The sequence below is a fragment of the Salvelinus sp. IW2-2015 genome, linkage group LG8 (genome assembly GCF_002910315.2).
Source record: "Salvelinus sp. IW2-2015 linkage group LG8, ASM291031v2, whole genome shotgun sequence".
NCBI lineage: Eukaryota > Metazoa > Chordata > Actinopteri > Salmoniformes > Salmonidae > Salvelinus > Salvelinus sp. IW2-2015.
Genome location: NC_036848.1, coordinates 21,239,487 through 21,255,410, shown reverse-complemented (window position 1 = coordinate 21,255,410; position 15,924 = coordinate 21,239,487). Strand labels below are relative to the sequence as shown.

Below are 15,924 nucleotides of genomic sequence, written 5' to 3'. Positions count from 1 at the left end.
GCCAAAAAATAGCAAGCACTTACAAGGTATTTTAGCAGCAGTACTGTAATCAAACAATGGAATAAGCAATTAACAGTTGTTTCTAGATTTAGAGTAAGGGTTCAATCGTAGTGTGGAATAGTCGTAGGGTTCCCCTTTCTGTTCCAAAATGATCAACTAAAACCAATAGGAGCCAAACTGAGAAGAAAGCAACATAGCAAAGCAGGGGAGAGGAGGCACTCTGCCTAGTGACTACTTAACAGTAGGGAACACTGGCACACTACCAGGTAAATACATTTTGGCTCCCAGAATGTTGTGAGAAAGTTAATTTTCAAACAATCAAAGGGGAACCTTTAGGCAATGTCAGAGGAACATTATGTGTGCTCGCACGGACTCACCTATGTCGTCATCGGTGCGGTCCATGGGGTCCTTCTCCAGGCAGTCCCGCACAACGTCGCGGCTCATGAGGGGGTCCGACGCTCGCTCGATGTCCTCCTCGTCGTCGTCCTCCTCTGAGTCGACGGCGGTCTCGGGCAGGCCGCTGAGGTCCATGTCGCCCGGTTCGTTCTCCGTGGCCTGAGGGTCAAAGGAACGACAACAACACAACATTTGACTCCATCTTTACACCAACCATCAATCTTAACCAGTGAGTTTTAGTAACACGAGTGCAGGAAAATGCTCACTGGTCTGTATTAAGCATTTGTCAGCTCCATCCATCTACTCCATGTAATAGCTGCAAACTGGTGGTTGAGATTAAAGGATGGCAAATATAAAATCAGGGTTTTGGTGCAATAGCTTCACATAATGGCTGGCAATTTTTTTTTTTTTTTTTAAATAAAACTATGCTTATAAGCAGAACCTGCATCAATTCAACGCATCAAAAGAGACAACCATGTCGGTGGTAACACAGTACAACCAAGAAAAGAACCCCCAATAGTATTTTCAACATCTAGCCCGTTCAGTAAGACTGATAGGTCTCGGTTTATGTGAGAGACACTGCATACCAAGCATCCCGCTATGCATAAAACACCCAGCTAATTTTCTCACAACTCTTCCTCTCGCTATCCCACTCCAGCTTGCACTTAGAGCCTGACAACCTCTTTGAAAGAGTGAGATAAAATATGGAGGAAAGAGAGAAAAACTAACAACGAGAAGGAGCGAAAGTATGGCAATTGACAATGTCACAGAGATATTAATAGAAAGCTTGGCGCTGCGCATCCATCAAGGCTTCTCACACACTAGAAATACCGCTGAGGCCATATTGCTTGTTTGCGCTCTCAGCGCGAGCCCCGCCTAGAGAACGAAAACCACGCATGAAACGCAGGGAGATGAAAACTGAAAACAATCCTGGCCCAGATGTGTCGAGTGCCAACCAACTCCTCTTACCTGAATGCGGTCCCTAAACTCCTGCCTTTTCAAAGCGAGAGCTAAAAACAACATCGCCTTCGTAAATTGCCTGCAGAAGCCTAGTCCGAGACGCATCTTTACCGCCCGGGCTGCCAGTTGTGTTTACATTTTTACGAAAATGAAAGAGTCCCCGTCTTTCACAGAACGTAGCCCTATGTCATTTCTCCTTAACCACCATGTGCAAACGTCTCATTAATGATTCAGGGTGCAATCTGATAGTCACTCAGGCATCATGAGGTCAGCGATGTGGGCGGGGCAGGGGCCTGATGGGGCGAGAGAGTAAAGGGGGTGTGGTTCTTCCCTTGGGAAGGGGTTGGTAAAGTGTGGATCTGTGGAGGAGTGAAACAGCGAAAAATATGCAGATCGTGGTACGTCGGTTTTCCATGCGACAGGGAATAACCGAGGCGCTGAGATGGAGAATCCTAGAAAATTATTTTGAAGTCATCTGGAAATCTCGGCAGCAGTGAAAACAGAAAACAGCTATCTGTCTTCAGCTTCACCTTGATGTGAAAGTCAATGTCTACGGATGCTGAAAACCCATAGAAAACAACTACAATCCACAGTAATAAAACATTGTTGCCATGCTCCAAACCTCAGAAGGACACTGTCCTAAAATAGCAGAGATATGACTCACTGGACATCTTCATTGACCCCATTACTTGTCTACAGTAGGATCTAGGCTAGTCCTCACACAGTAGCTTTCATTGATTAAATATTGTTGTATGTCAATTCAATATTAGCCACCCACCTAGGTTATGAGTCAGGCTTATGATATACTAAATGCTCATTAGTAGTGCGCTGATCATCATTTAGAAGTGTGTTCGTGAGGAGAATGCAACACCTTCAGATGTGATCCGCACAACATTTCCAATGAGTTACACAATGTGGCAATCCACTGGGAATTCTGAACCGTTAAAATCAAATCAAAAACGTCAAATGTTACTCCTCGAAATACAGAGAAACTCTGAACCCCTCTGTGTGTGAGTTGTGCGCATGTACATGCATGTGTGTGTGTATGTGATGTGTATGATCCATAAACGTGTGGTGAGCGAAGAAAGACAGGCGGGGTAGTTCATATTTCAACAGGGCTATTCCTGGATCAATGCTTTCAAGTGTCCTTCTGAAGAACCAATTTCATGATTTATTCAGACACAAAACAGTCGGCCATGTTTGCAATTCAGTGACAGGGAGGACGCAGCTCCATTCTTCTCGCCCGGGAGAAAGACAGTGGCGCACTCCAGCGGACACGGCTCTGTGAACCAGAGGATCGGGCAGCATCGCCATAAGCTTTACCCTAGTAGACATCTGTCAAGAACACTCAGAAATCTGAACAGTTGTCTAATTGTAGACAAAGTCTTATTCATAGACAACATTGTCTAAATATGGTTCTTTAACCATGTACAATATCTGAATTGGTCTCATCACTATTAAGGAGATTGAAGAAACAAACAGTCACAGGTCTGCAGCTGCGGAACAAATCTAATTGGAGTCCCATGATGTTGTTATACACTGACTAAATGTTCCTGTGTCTTAACCCTGGATCAACCCCTCCTTCACTCTATCCTCCAGCCCTGATGTGGACAGCCATTAAACCCAAAACATGCTTGTCCAGGGAGGAACTAGCACCATGTCATCCATTTTCTCTAAGCTTTGAAGACGGCAAATCTGACATTCTCAGACGAAATGATAGGTGGGCCTGGGTCATCTCCATTAGTGAGAGACTAGGACGGAATAGAAATGGGGAGGGACAGAGCGAAAAAGATAGTGATGAGAAGCTATGGACAGATAGATCACAAATGAGAGAGGCGGACTGGCGAAGGAAAGGTGTTATGGAGGGAAAGAGGAAAGAGAGAGGACAGTAACAACGGGCTGAATGGAGACGCTACAGCAGACCTGTTAATGAGGACCGAGCAGATGGCCCTGAGACTGGATGAGGGCCTGGCACACACCGGCCCCAACGCTCCACACGCACGCACACACTTGCAGTATGTACTGTACACAGACAGTGCACTTGCACACACAGAAATGGCAACAGACTGACACAGACTAATGCACACCCGCACAGTGCACTCACACAGATACACACAGCAGATGACGACGTAGGGAGCCAATGGGGTGCCTGTGTGTGGTAAGAGGATTAGGTGCGATTGGCTTTGGGGCCCGACTAAAGTCACGAGATGGTGGAGTGGGAGGGGACTGTTCTGTTCTATGGGCGTTTAGCGGGTGTTGGGGGGATGTTGTGGGAGGTTATGGGGACATTTGAGGGGGCCTGCTTACCTGGTTGGTTGCTACTTCCAGAGTGGGTGGTTGGAAGGGGGACTGCTCTATTGACATTTAGAGGATGTTGTAAGAACGTTTTTTATTTATTTTTTATTTCACCTTTATTTAACCAGGTAGGTCAGTTGAGAACAAGTTCTCATTTACAACTGCAACCTGGCCAAGTTAAAGCAAAACAGTGCGACAAAAACAACAACGCAGAGTTGCACATGGGATAAACGAAACATACAGTTAATAACACAATCGAAAAATATATATACAGTGTGTGCAAATGTAGTAAGATTAGGAGGTAAGGCAATAAATAGGCCATAGTGGCGAAATAATTACAATTGAGCATTAACACGAGTGATAGATGTGCAAATGATGATGTGCAAGCAGAGATACTGGGTGCAAAAGAGCAAAAAATAAATAACAATATGGGGATGAGGTAGTTTGGTGGGCTATTTACAGATCGGCTGTGTACAGGTACAGTGATCAGTAAGCTGCTCTGAAAGCTAATTCTGAAAGTTAGTGAGGGAGATAAGTCTCCAGCTTCAGTGATTTTTGAAATGTGTTCCAGTCATTGGCAGCAGAGAACTGGAAGGAAAGGAAGCCAAAGTAGGGTTGCCTTGGAGATTAAATGAAATATGAAAGTGAAATATACCTGCTGAGCGCGTGCTACGGGTGGGTGCTGCTATGGTGACCAGTGAGCTGAGATAAGGTGGGGCTTTACCTAGCAAAGACGTATGACCTGGAGCCAGTGGGTTTGGCGACGAATATGAAGCGAGGGCCAGCCAACGAGAGCATACAGGTCGCAGTGGTGGGATGTATTTGGGCTTTGGTGACAAAACGGATGGCACTGTGATAGACTACATCCAATTTGCTGAGTAGAGTGTTGGAGGCTATATTTGTAAATTAAATTGCCGAAGACGAGGATCGATAGGATAGTCAGTTTTATGAGGGTATGTTAGCAGCATGAGTGAAGGAGGCTTTGTTGCAAAATAGGAAGCCGATTCTAGATTTGATTTTGGATTGGAGATGCTTAATGTGAGTCTGGAAGGAGAGTTCACAGTCTAACCAGACACCTAGGTATTTGTAGTTGTCCACATATTCTAAGTCAGAAACGTCCAGAGTAGTGATGCTAGTCGGGCGGGCGGGTAGCGATCGGTGGAAGAGCATGCATTTAGTTTTACTAGCATTTAAGAGCAGCTGGGGGGGGCTATGCTTACCTGATATATGTCTGACAGGCTGCTGCTTCCAGAGTCGCTGGTGATACTACATCCTGAGTGGCTGGAGGAAACGTGGGTCACCTGTGGGTGCAAGCCGTCGGCCAGAGTGAGTCGGCTGAAGTCCGCGGGGAGCTGCCACACACACACACACACACACACACACACACACACACACACACACACACACACACACACACACACACACACACACACACAACACACACACACACACACACACACACACACACAATCGCACACAAACAGACAGATGGTCAGTTTCACCAGTCGCAACCCACTCACACCACCGACGCACGGCTGTCAGGCGTTTTAAAGGCACTTGGCTCCATGGTGGGTGCAACAGTTATTTAGCCCTTACCAAAACATTGCAATCGAAGGAGTGTACAGTCTGCATTAGATGTTAGTGCGGCCAAGGCACGAGTGGAGTTGGTAGGGGAATGTGTGGGAGCAGATTTCCCAAAGCGAAAATGTAGAAAAGATTTGACATGTAGAAATAATTTTGGAGCTGAATGCCCTTTGAATTAACAGCGAGCGTGTTCCGAGTTCCCAGAGTGATTTTTGATTCTAGATGTAATTGATTAATCTTCTGTAGTTCATTATGTCCCTCTACATTCATTTAATTGAACCCATCTCCTTCTCCTGTGATTACACAGCAGTCTTAATAGAACGTGCATGAAAAAAATATTAATGAAGCCTGTGAGTTAACGCTGAACTTCTTCCAAATAACTCATAATCAAACAAGCCGCCATTAATAACATTTCCCGCTTTCATGGTATCCGTGAGGAACATTTATGGAGTTTAACATGTATTTATCTAACATAATAGATCACTGATTTTAAAATGTGTCTCGAAATGTTACGCTCCCTGTCATAGTGTAATTTACTCAACACTTTTAAGCGCAAGATCTATTGTCAATTCAATTTGAAAGTGTAGCGTTCGGTAGGCAAACTTTGCCGTTCTGTTTCGTGTCCATATTTGCTTAGCTCATCTTACGTATATACAAAGTAGCCATGGGCCAAGCAGCGAGGGTAGTTGGGTACTGCGTCTTGCTTGCTGGTGTGACCGACTGGGATTCAAACCTGGTTCTCCCAACACTTCACAAGATTGTGCTAGCTCGTTGAGCTAAAGCCTTGACAAGACTTCAGTACCAATGGCAACAAGCACGTACAATATAACTACCGGACTCCCAGAAACATTTTGTGGTGTTAGTTACACACAGACTCATGAGGAGGAAGTGAATTTAACATTGAGGCTTCGAGTAGCCCACCATTCTGTGTTTAATATGGAAGAGTGCCTACTAGATCCAGTGAAAATGAATATGACCCAATTTCCAAGCTATATGGAGATGACAGAGATGCACCACTACCAGAATTCCCAGGGCAAAATTAGCATTAAAGCTAATGGAAGAAAATGGTGTGAAATCTCAAAAGGGCTAGATAGAATAACAACATCAACTGCTATTAGCATTCTGGAGCATGAATCCCCACAAATCTCTATCCGGACAGAACCAAGTCTATGTTAGGAGTAGAAAAATCATTAAAACGTATCAAAATGAGATATAGGCTACAGTACTCCAAGAGGCATAGTTAAATATGAATATTTGAGAGTTTTTAAATGTTTTATTTATCTATTTATTACCATTCTCAAAGCTTTAAGGAAGGCACTTGCTCCTTCAACCCAACCCCTGGCAGCGACAGGGCATGAATATTTAAATCTTCACACCTAAAAGCACAGCGCATGTGATTAAACTGCTTCAAATCAGGGCGTCACTGCCGGAAAGAAAATGTGAAAAGGAGAACATTGGCAGCGCTTCAGCAAAGCAATTTGAATACAAACTAGAAAAGGAAAATATATATTAAACCTATACACCTAACCATGCTATTCACCACCACCAAATACATGCGCGCAGGTAAAAATACGTGTAGGGATAGAGAGTGAGGCTGAGGAGGAGCGCTATTAACATTGGTTTGAATGACTTAAATCAACAGCTTTTAAAGGGTGGGAAAAGTGATGACTGTTCTGCTCCTGGAGTTAACACTTCCACATTCTGTGGTGAATGTTTTTGGTTAAGAAATCAGTCCTCAATTGGAGTTTTTGGACAGGAACCACCACAGAACTGTAGTAGATACTAAACCACGTCACGGAATTGAAAAATAGTTAGTGAAGAACTGCAATAACTTGTAAGTCACACTTTGAAACATTAATTAACTTGGGGCAACTAATCATGCTGTGAAGTGTGTGTGTGTGTGTGTGTGTGTGTGTGTGTGTGTGTGTGTGTGTGTGTACCACAGAGTAAAAAGCTAGCCCACACCCCAATACATTCACACCCCAATACAACTGTGAATGTGATGTCATTACAGTGTATGAAAGACGGCAATCACATTTCATTAACCGGCTCGGTGCACAGAACCAAATGGTTCATCAGGGTGGCTAGAGCCAGGGCCAGGCCACAAGCCCCTCAGGCTGGTAGAGCCCCTTTCCCCATCTTCTCATCTGAACCCCCTCCAGCAAAGTGGGCAGAGATTATTAGTGGACCCTGAATTGTGTTACAATGATAAAGATTTTATACATTTGCAGTCTGCATTGAAAAAACTGAATGACATTCCTTGGCACTATATATTAAGCGGAAATGTTACCATCTTATATGACTGGACACCAAATTGTGTTCCAATGGTATACATTGACTACAATTGCAGACTGTATTAAAGTCTGCATTGAACAGCATTGGCATTCAATGGCACTATATAGAACAAGAGGCAATGTCCATTTGTATTTTTGTATTGTATTCTTTCATTTCAAGAAAACATTGGTCGCAAAAATCAATGCTGCCTATAGACTAGTCTGAGATGGCCTGCATTTTGAATGTTTGGTGGAGCAGATTGCTGATTCCATCACGATGTAGAAGTGCATGGCATGGTGGACAAACGGAAAACAACCCTGAACATGAAGCAATGGGAGGTTTATCAAAAACCACATGGGCGACCAGAGGTTGGGAGTAGTACACACATGGTCGATATCCACATGTCAATAGCAATATCCAGGCTGTTTCCCCCCAGCCTAAAGCAACTGGCTAGACCCCCCCCAGTTCATTGGCATGGCCAGTTCTGAGAATATGACTGCTAACAACATCAACAAGGCTCGCTAAACTATTCTAAATCCGCGCTGCTGCTAGGATGCTAATCGCTATACATTTTTTACACGTGTCATTACAGAGACCATTTCTCAAACTCTCTAAGGATGTGCGCAAATCATTAACATGAAATATCTCGAGGTCAAAAATAAATCAATCCAAAGCGCACAATTTGCCTAATCCGAGCCGTAGCCACAAATATTTACAAATCAACTGGCCATGATGGGATTAGAACAGTAGCATCCTCTAATGCTCGAGCCACAACACTACATTCCCTATTGTGCCTTCCACGGTGAGCAGATGTGGCGCTCCTAAAATTATACTGTAGACCTAATGACCTAGATTGCCGCACTGGCGGCAGCCCCGTGGATGTGGATGGAAGGGCTGGCCAGGGCTCAACCCCTTTATGGGGATTCGGGTACACAGTGGAGGGTGAACCGTGAAACTAGGTCTGTGACTGACTTGGATGACCTAGCTTGGAGGCTATTCCTTCTACCTGGAGAATGAATAAAAGAGACTTAACTAAGGTAGATGGGAAATTGAGGTTTGGAGAGAAGGTGGGAAAATGCTGATGTTGGAAGACCAGATACGGCAGGCGCTATTCCCAGAGTTCCCCTGGCCCCCAGACGGTGGGGGATTCTCGCTTTCCTGAGCCGGGTGGGATCAAGAGATTAAAGCCGTTTGGGCTGGGTGTCCGATTAAACAGGCCTGATATTCGCCCTTCCTGTGATACCACTCCACTAAACCCAGCCAGGGCACATATTCACACACACAACATGGCAAAGAGATGGGAGAGAGCAAGTGAGATAAAACACTCTTACCCACCAACACATAGGACACCCATTATAATACAACTTTGCTGCTGACAATCACCTAATACTCATATTACAATCTAATAGAAAACAAATGGTGCATTGTCCAATGCCATTAAATGGACAGTAATTATATATCATAGAAGGGTGCAAAAGAAATACACACACGGGTCAACAAATAGATGCACTAACTCATAACAGCCACGCTACTATGACAACCACCTACTCTCACTAAATAGGCTTACAATCTCCCCATATTAGTCACAGGCATGATGCCACTACTCCAGAAATATGATACTCTTCTTTGATTGCCGTCTCCCACTGTATTCGCTTATACATATATTTGCATACTTCTTGCTTGTTGAGTACGAAGAGCGAGAGAGAAAGAAAGAGAGTAGGCCAAATCTGTGTGCTACATAGATGTAATTTACCCTCCTCAATCCGTCTACCGCTGTGATTTACAGCTATATGCACGAAGCTTCGGAGGGTTGAGTGATATCAGCCAGCGGTCGCTGACAGCCAATCAATTCATTTACAGCTCATGTGCAGACCACTCAGTAGCCTACACATGTCCTGTCTCTAGTCTGGCTGTCACTATTAGCACCATGGACAGCAGCCCACGCAAGGCTGCCTCCACCAAACCGCACGCTCGTCTCAACACAACCCTTGCAAAAAAATATGATCTACGACACCTGTATTGCATTTGCACAGGACGTCGGCTAACCTTTATTTAATAAGGGCGCGTTGTGTAGAAAGAAGCAATCAAAGTATTGTGTCGTAAGTGTCACATAAAACTTAATGAGGAACCCATATACTCTCGAGTAATGGTCGTAAACCATTCCAACCGTCTTGCAACCGGAGTGTGACAGCGAGCACATGGCCGTGGTGACTAGCCTACAACACTACTGGCACACGGGCTGACGGATAAATAAGGTTGAGATTCAAGGCGTCCGCGCTCCTGTGTGGCGCTGGGCTATAGCATAGTGGGCTGGGCCCGGCGTATTCATTAATATAAGCGCGGCTTGAGAGAAACCCGATGACCATCCATTAGGCTATTGAGTAGCGAATCATATCCAGACATCGGGTCATAGAGCAAAACATACACGCACACGTCGACACTTACCGGGGTTTTATCTTGCTGGCTCGGGACTCCATGGCTGGCTGCTGCTGCTAATGGTTTCATAATGACACAATATACGCCGGACTAAAATGTAACATTCTGGGTCTAGCTCTCTATGCTACAGCGCGCCTCTTCCCCATCTTCATCATCCAATTCCTCCCCTCTCTCAGCTATCTACCGGGGCTGTCTCTCTCTCTGGGAAGTGAGGGGGTGATGCTGAAGGAAGCCGGCTTCGGTTTCAGACGCACCAGCAGCCCTGCATCGGGGTTTAACCCCAGCGAGAGAACAGCCCAGTCTGCAAAGCCGAGCGCACGCTACTGTCTCGCAGGGATGGATAAAAGGTTAGAGGGAGAGAAAAAAAAAATCGCGCGCCGTGCGTTCTTTCTTTTTACGCTGATGCCAATTAGATAGATTCCTCCTCCAGTGAGCTCCGGTGTGTGGATAATAAAGCAGAAAAATATGGGGGGAAAGGCTAAAATGGCTGACAGCACTTTAACTCACGTTCGCTCCCTCATCCTACCTCTCCCTCCCTGCTCTGCTCTCTTTCGCTGCCGATGGTAGGCTGGCTGTCACAAACACAAGCACGCCTACGCGCACGCAAAGACTCGCTCACTCGGCTTTTACGCGCCATTAGATTAGTCTGAGACCTAGGAGCCACAGCCTCCACGATCCTGGCTTTGTTAACACTACTCTCAGTTCATTTGTGGACCAAAGCAGTGGAACGTGTGTGTGTCAGTGTGTGTATTGGGGAGAGACGGGGGGCTTGAATAGGGACCGCCCTCACTGATGCTGAGAGTCCAGCCGGTGGTGCCTGCTGTTCTACCTCACACAGTCTACAAGGCTTAAAAAGAGATAGAGGGATAGAGGATGAGAGAAACGGAGAGGGATGAGGATGAATAGGCTACCTAGAGACAGATAAACAGATACACAGGGAGATAGAGAAAGAGAGAGATAGAGAACGCAAAGGAGAGCAAAACGCTGAGAGAAATCAAAAGGATACTAGTGAGAGGTGGCGAGCCCAGCGAGAGTAATGCCATTATCACACTCACTTCAGCAGAGGACCGCGGCTGCAGCCAGTTGGCATGGTAACAGAACCAGGAAAGCAATTTCCTGGGCGGTGGAGAGAGAGCAAGGGGGAGAGAGAGAGGGGGGGAGCATCCTCTTCAGTGAGAGAGGAGAAAAAAGAGGAAAGGTGGGCCTGATAAAGACTTGCTCAAAGACAGTGGGTAATAAAATTAAAGAGGACCATGGCTATGGAGATGAACAGAGTTCTCCTTGAATCAGTATGACAATGATGTCACCACTGTCAAACGGCTGGAGTATAGTAACCACGGCGACTGAGCATGACTCGCCCCCACGGGGCCTTTGGTGGTTGCTGTGGCGACAGAAGCATAGAGACACGGAAAGATGGAGGAAGTAGAAAGAGAGAGAGAGAGAAGAGAGAGGGGGGCACACACATTTGTGTCAGAGACCGAAGCCATCTCGTCACCGCCTCTCCCGTCCTACTTTGGGGAAAAGGCCCCCATCGATCATGGGCTGTGGTATCACATCATAGACAGGGCTGAAGGATCTATCAAATCATGACACGCAAGCGCACACACACTGTAACCACCCTTCACAATATACCACTAGGTACACACACATAAATACATACATACATACATACATGCATATACATACATACATACATACATACATACATACATACATACATACATACATACATACATACATACATACATACATACATACATACATACATACATACATACATACATACATACAGGGGATGTCCTTTCCTCTAGGGCAGGAATCAACAACTAGATTCAGCCATGGACCGATTTTGTCTTGAGTGGATGATCAGGGGGCCAGAACATAATTACAAATCATTTGTAGACCGCAAATGGAATGCAAGAAGCCCAAACGCATATAATATTTGATTAAAACATCATTTTAAAACTTGCTCACATTTGTACACGATCACATACTGTATATCTCTCTATTATGAGTGGGAATACTTGGTGGGCCAAACAGCCGCCAGCTGCCCTAGGGGATTCTGGTTATTGGCAACACAAAGGGCCCCTGTCAGATATGAGGCCAGCGGGCCAGGCTTGGTGACGGACACTGAGATATGAGAAGAACAGCGCTTTAAAATGACGAAGGCACAGCGAACAATGGCTTAAAGGGCAATGCAAGTTTGCGTCCCAAATGGCACCCTATTCCCTACAGTCACTCTGGGTCCTGGTCAAAAGTAGTGCACTGTATAGGGAATAGGGTGCCATTTAGGACACACCCCAAAACAATGAACAATAGGCAGCCGAGTGACTTGGAGCTGATATTATTATCTTGAAATGGCACAATAATAAACTGCCAATTCAAATGTGAATCAAAGCCCCAACGGGCAAATAGGAAAACCCAGCAGTGTTCCAACAATGACCGTCAAAGACAAATAGCTTTGTTACACTAACAAAATACACTACATGACCAAAAGTATGCTCGTCGAACATCTCATTTCAAAATCATGAGCATTAATATGGTGTTGGTCCTCACTTTGCTGCTATAACAGCCTCCACTCTTCTGGGAAGGCTTTCCACTAGATGTTGGAATATTGCTGCGGGTACTTGCTTCCATTCAACCACAAGAGCATTAGTGAGGTAGGGCACTGATGTTGGGCGATTAGGCCTGGCTCGCAGTCAGCGTTCCAATTCACCCCATAGGTGTCCAATGGGGTTGAGGTCAGGGTTCTGTGCAGGCCAGTCAAGTTCTTCCACACAGATCGACAAACCATTTCTGTATGAACCTCACTTTGTGCACGGGGGCATTGTCATGCTAGAACAGGAAAGGGCCTTCCCCAAACTGTTGCCACAAAGTTGGAAGCACAGAATGTCATTGTATGCTATATTGTTAAGATTTCCCTTCAATGGCACCAAAGAGCCTAGCCCAAACCATGAAAAACAGCCCCAAACCATTATCCCTCCTCCACCAAACTTTACAGTTGGCACTATGTATTGGGGCAGGTAGCATTCTCCTGGCATCCGCCAAACCCAGATTAGTCCGTCAGACTGCCAGATCACTCCAGAGAACGCTTTTTCACTGCCCCAGAGTCCAATCGGGGCGAGCTTTACACCACTCCAGCCGACGTTTGGCATTGTGCATGGTGATCTTAGGCTTGTGAGAGGCTGCTTGGCCACGGAAACCCATTTCATGAAGCTCCCGACGAACAGTTCTTGTGCTGACGTTGCAACCGAGGACAGACAATTTTTACGCGCTTCAGCACTTGGTGGTCGCATTCTGTGAGTTTGGCCATTCTACTGTCAATGGAAATTGCATGGCTGTGTGCTCGATTTTATACACCTGTCAGCAACGGGTGTGGCTGAAATAGCCAAATCCACTAATATGAAGGGGTGTCCACATACTTTTGTATATATAGTGTGTGTTGCCAGTGCTGCCTTTCTTCAGATATGCAACTTTTCTGTTTACACCATCCTTACATTAGCCTTGGATGTGGTGTGGCAAAGTGACCTATAGTGATTTTTGTTATTGCAGTGTTGGTTAGGAAAACAACAACTACTGAACATGCGTATGTACAGTCCATCTATATATGTCTCTCTGATGCAGATCAATGTAGGTCAATGGAATAGTAAACACTACATTTACACATTGAGTGTATTGAGTCGTGCTTGAGGGGGCTATTTGTTCACGTATACACCGTATAACTACTGCGTTAATAGAGACAATGCCTCAAAACCAGGGGTTGCATTTATTATTGGCCGGCTGGCCTCCATCCGACGGAACATGAGAATACCCACTGTGACATCATTCCCATCACCCTCTCTAGGCCCCGGGCGATGATGTAATGCATCACCAAAACAAGCTCAGGTGTTTGCTTCTGGTGCTGATGACGGTGTCATTAGCATTGCTGGCAACAATAGTCAAGGGACCGGGGCATCATTATATCATTACATCACCACGGCAATGGGTGGGGCAGTGGGGGGTGTTGTTGGGGGTCGTGTCTGGGGACCACAACCAGACACGATTGGTCGCACTTTAACGCTTTCCAGTGACAACGAGACTACGGCTCCGTTCCAAATAGCATCCTATTCCCTATATAGTGCACTACTTTCGACCAGGGCCCATAGGGTGCTATTTAGGGGATAAGGGGCCATTTCGGACATAGACTATGGGGTTGGCATTCTGCTGAACAACCTCAATCTAAATGCAAAGGAAAGGCAGGGGCGCATTGATTTTACTTGATTGGAACAGTGATGTAACAATGCTAGCGGTGCGTAACATTAATGGATTCAGATTCATTCGAGGGGTCAGAAAAGCCTTGACACCAGCCATTTGTAATGTTCTCTGCTAACCACCGTGGCTATGAGTTTGTTCCAAACATTATGGGTTCGGGATGCATAGCATTAGGGTCGTACAAAGTTCATTACCACGGTAGGGAAGAGAAAAGCAAACTCACATGTATGTGTACAGATATACACAGGTGCATGCTGTAGGCAGACAACAAGCACATAAAAGCAAGAGTTATGTAGTCTTTAGATAAAAAGCATTTTACAGTTAGTTTTATTACTAGCACGACTGCATGCGATGAACCAAAGAAAACAAGAAAATTAGGACAAAAGAAAGTGCCAATTTAAAAACCAAGTCTATTCCACAAAGCTACTGTATCAAGGATAAATATATTGTGAATCTATCAAGCTACTATAAACAGCAAATCTGACATGGCCTTTCCCACTCACACGCAGTACAGTAGCTGGACATCAGTACAAAGACTAAGAGCTTAAACGTTCCTCTCTCCCCCTCTGCATCTTCCTACAAGTCAATAAGTACCAGTCAAAGCAAATACCGGTACTAATACCTCGCTAGATAAACCACTGAAATGACAATTTCAAAAGGTTAACCAATGCAAATACTCTTATCATTGGGTAACATTTGCCATTTCTTAAATAGGCCAATAGCATATAAGAAGAGATTTATTATGCCTGGCTATAAATCGAGAAGTCTCGGTGTCTTATTAGTTTTGCAACACGGTTGGTTATTTCAACAGCAAATATGAAACGGATTAACAACCAGTGAGCGATTAGCACCAGTCAAGCTAACCAAAGCAGCTAAAACGGACGCTACCAGCCTGCCAAAACTGATCATGACGGTGTAATTCCCACAGTACATTATCTTCATGTTAGTATATGTGAAAGAGTCTAAAGCCTTGTTAAATTGCTGACTGTGAATATCAATAAAGGGGCTAGGACCCTTACTTATAAAAACAAAGTTGCTAATAAACTGCTACCATCTCCTCCTCTAGGGTCGACTTCCTGATGCTGCTGTTCCCACGCCACCTGTGCCAGTTCAAGAGGCAGCAAAGTATTGTGTTGCTGTTGGCATGAGTTGGCGTGGGCACATTTCCTGTCCGGGCAGGAAGTGGACACAATTTGCCAGCCAAACCAGGTTACCACAGCCACAAAGTCATAATTATGGCTAAACCCTGCCTATTTCAACCATTTGTCTTTTAAAAACCTGATTTTTAACCTAATCTTCAACCACACTGCTAACCTTATGCTAATCTTAAATTAAGTCCAAAAAGCACATTTTTGTTTTCATGAACTTAGGACACAGACAATTTTGACTTTGTGGCTGTGGTAACTAGTGACAAACGATATGAGGGGAGGAGAGGGATGGGGAGGGCGAGGAAGAGGAAAGGCCTGAAATAATAGGCTCAGACATCTCCCAGGATGATGGGCAAGTAAGCGGGATCAAAAACAGCCAGGGTCCGGTTTCCCAAAAGCATCTTAAGGCCAATAAGGCCATAGCTGCAGGAAGTAGGGGTGCTGGAGGTGCTGCAGCATCCCCTGAAATTGAAAAAATGTCCCCAAAAATATATATATAAAAAAAAAAAAATCCCAAAACTAGAATACTTCTGTCTGAACAGACAAATAAAATCAGTGGAAATACTACACCAGAGAACCT

The 15,924-nt window shown here is 45.1% G+C and overlaps 1 protein-coding gene across 14 annotated transcripts in view; it reads right to left on the bottom strand.

Annotated features, from left to right (window-relative positions):
• The window catches only part of LOC111967587 (rap guanine nucleotide exchange factor 2), a 145,676-nt gene that overhangs the window by 32,792 nt on the left and 96,960 nt on the right, over positions 1 to 15,924 (bottom strand). Inside the window, exon 1 of one of the 14 annotated variants that reach the window (XM_070444807.1) lies at positions 9,955 to 11,262. The exons of the other annotated variants lie outside the window; for them this stretch is intronic. Coding sequence (XP_070300908.1) covers positions 9,955 to 10,014 — 60 coding nt within the window. The 5' untranslated portion in view covers positions 10,015 to 11,262. Of the gene's footprint in view, positions 1 to 9,954; positions 11,263 to 15,924 lie in introns of those variants that run through there. 14 annotated transcript variants of the gene reach the window in all.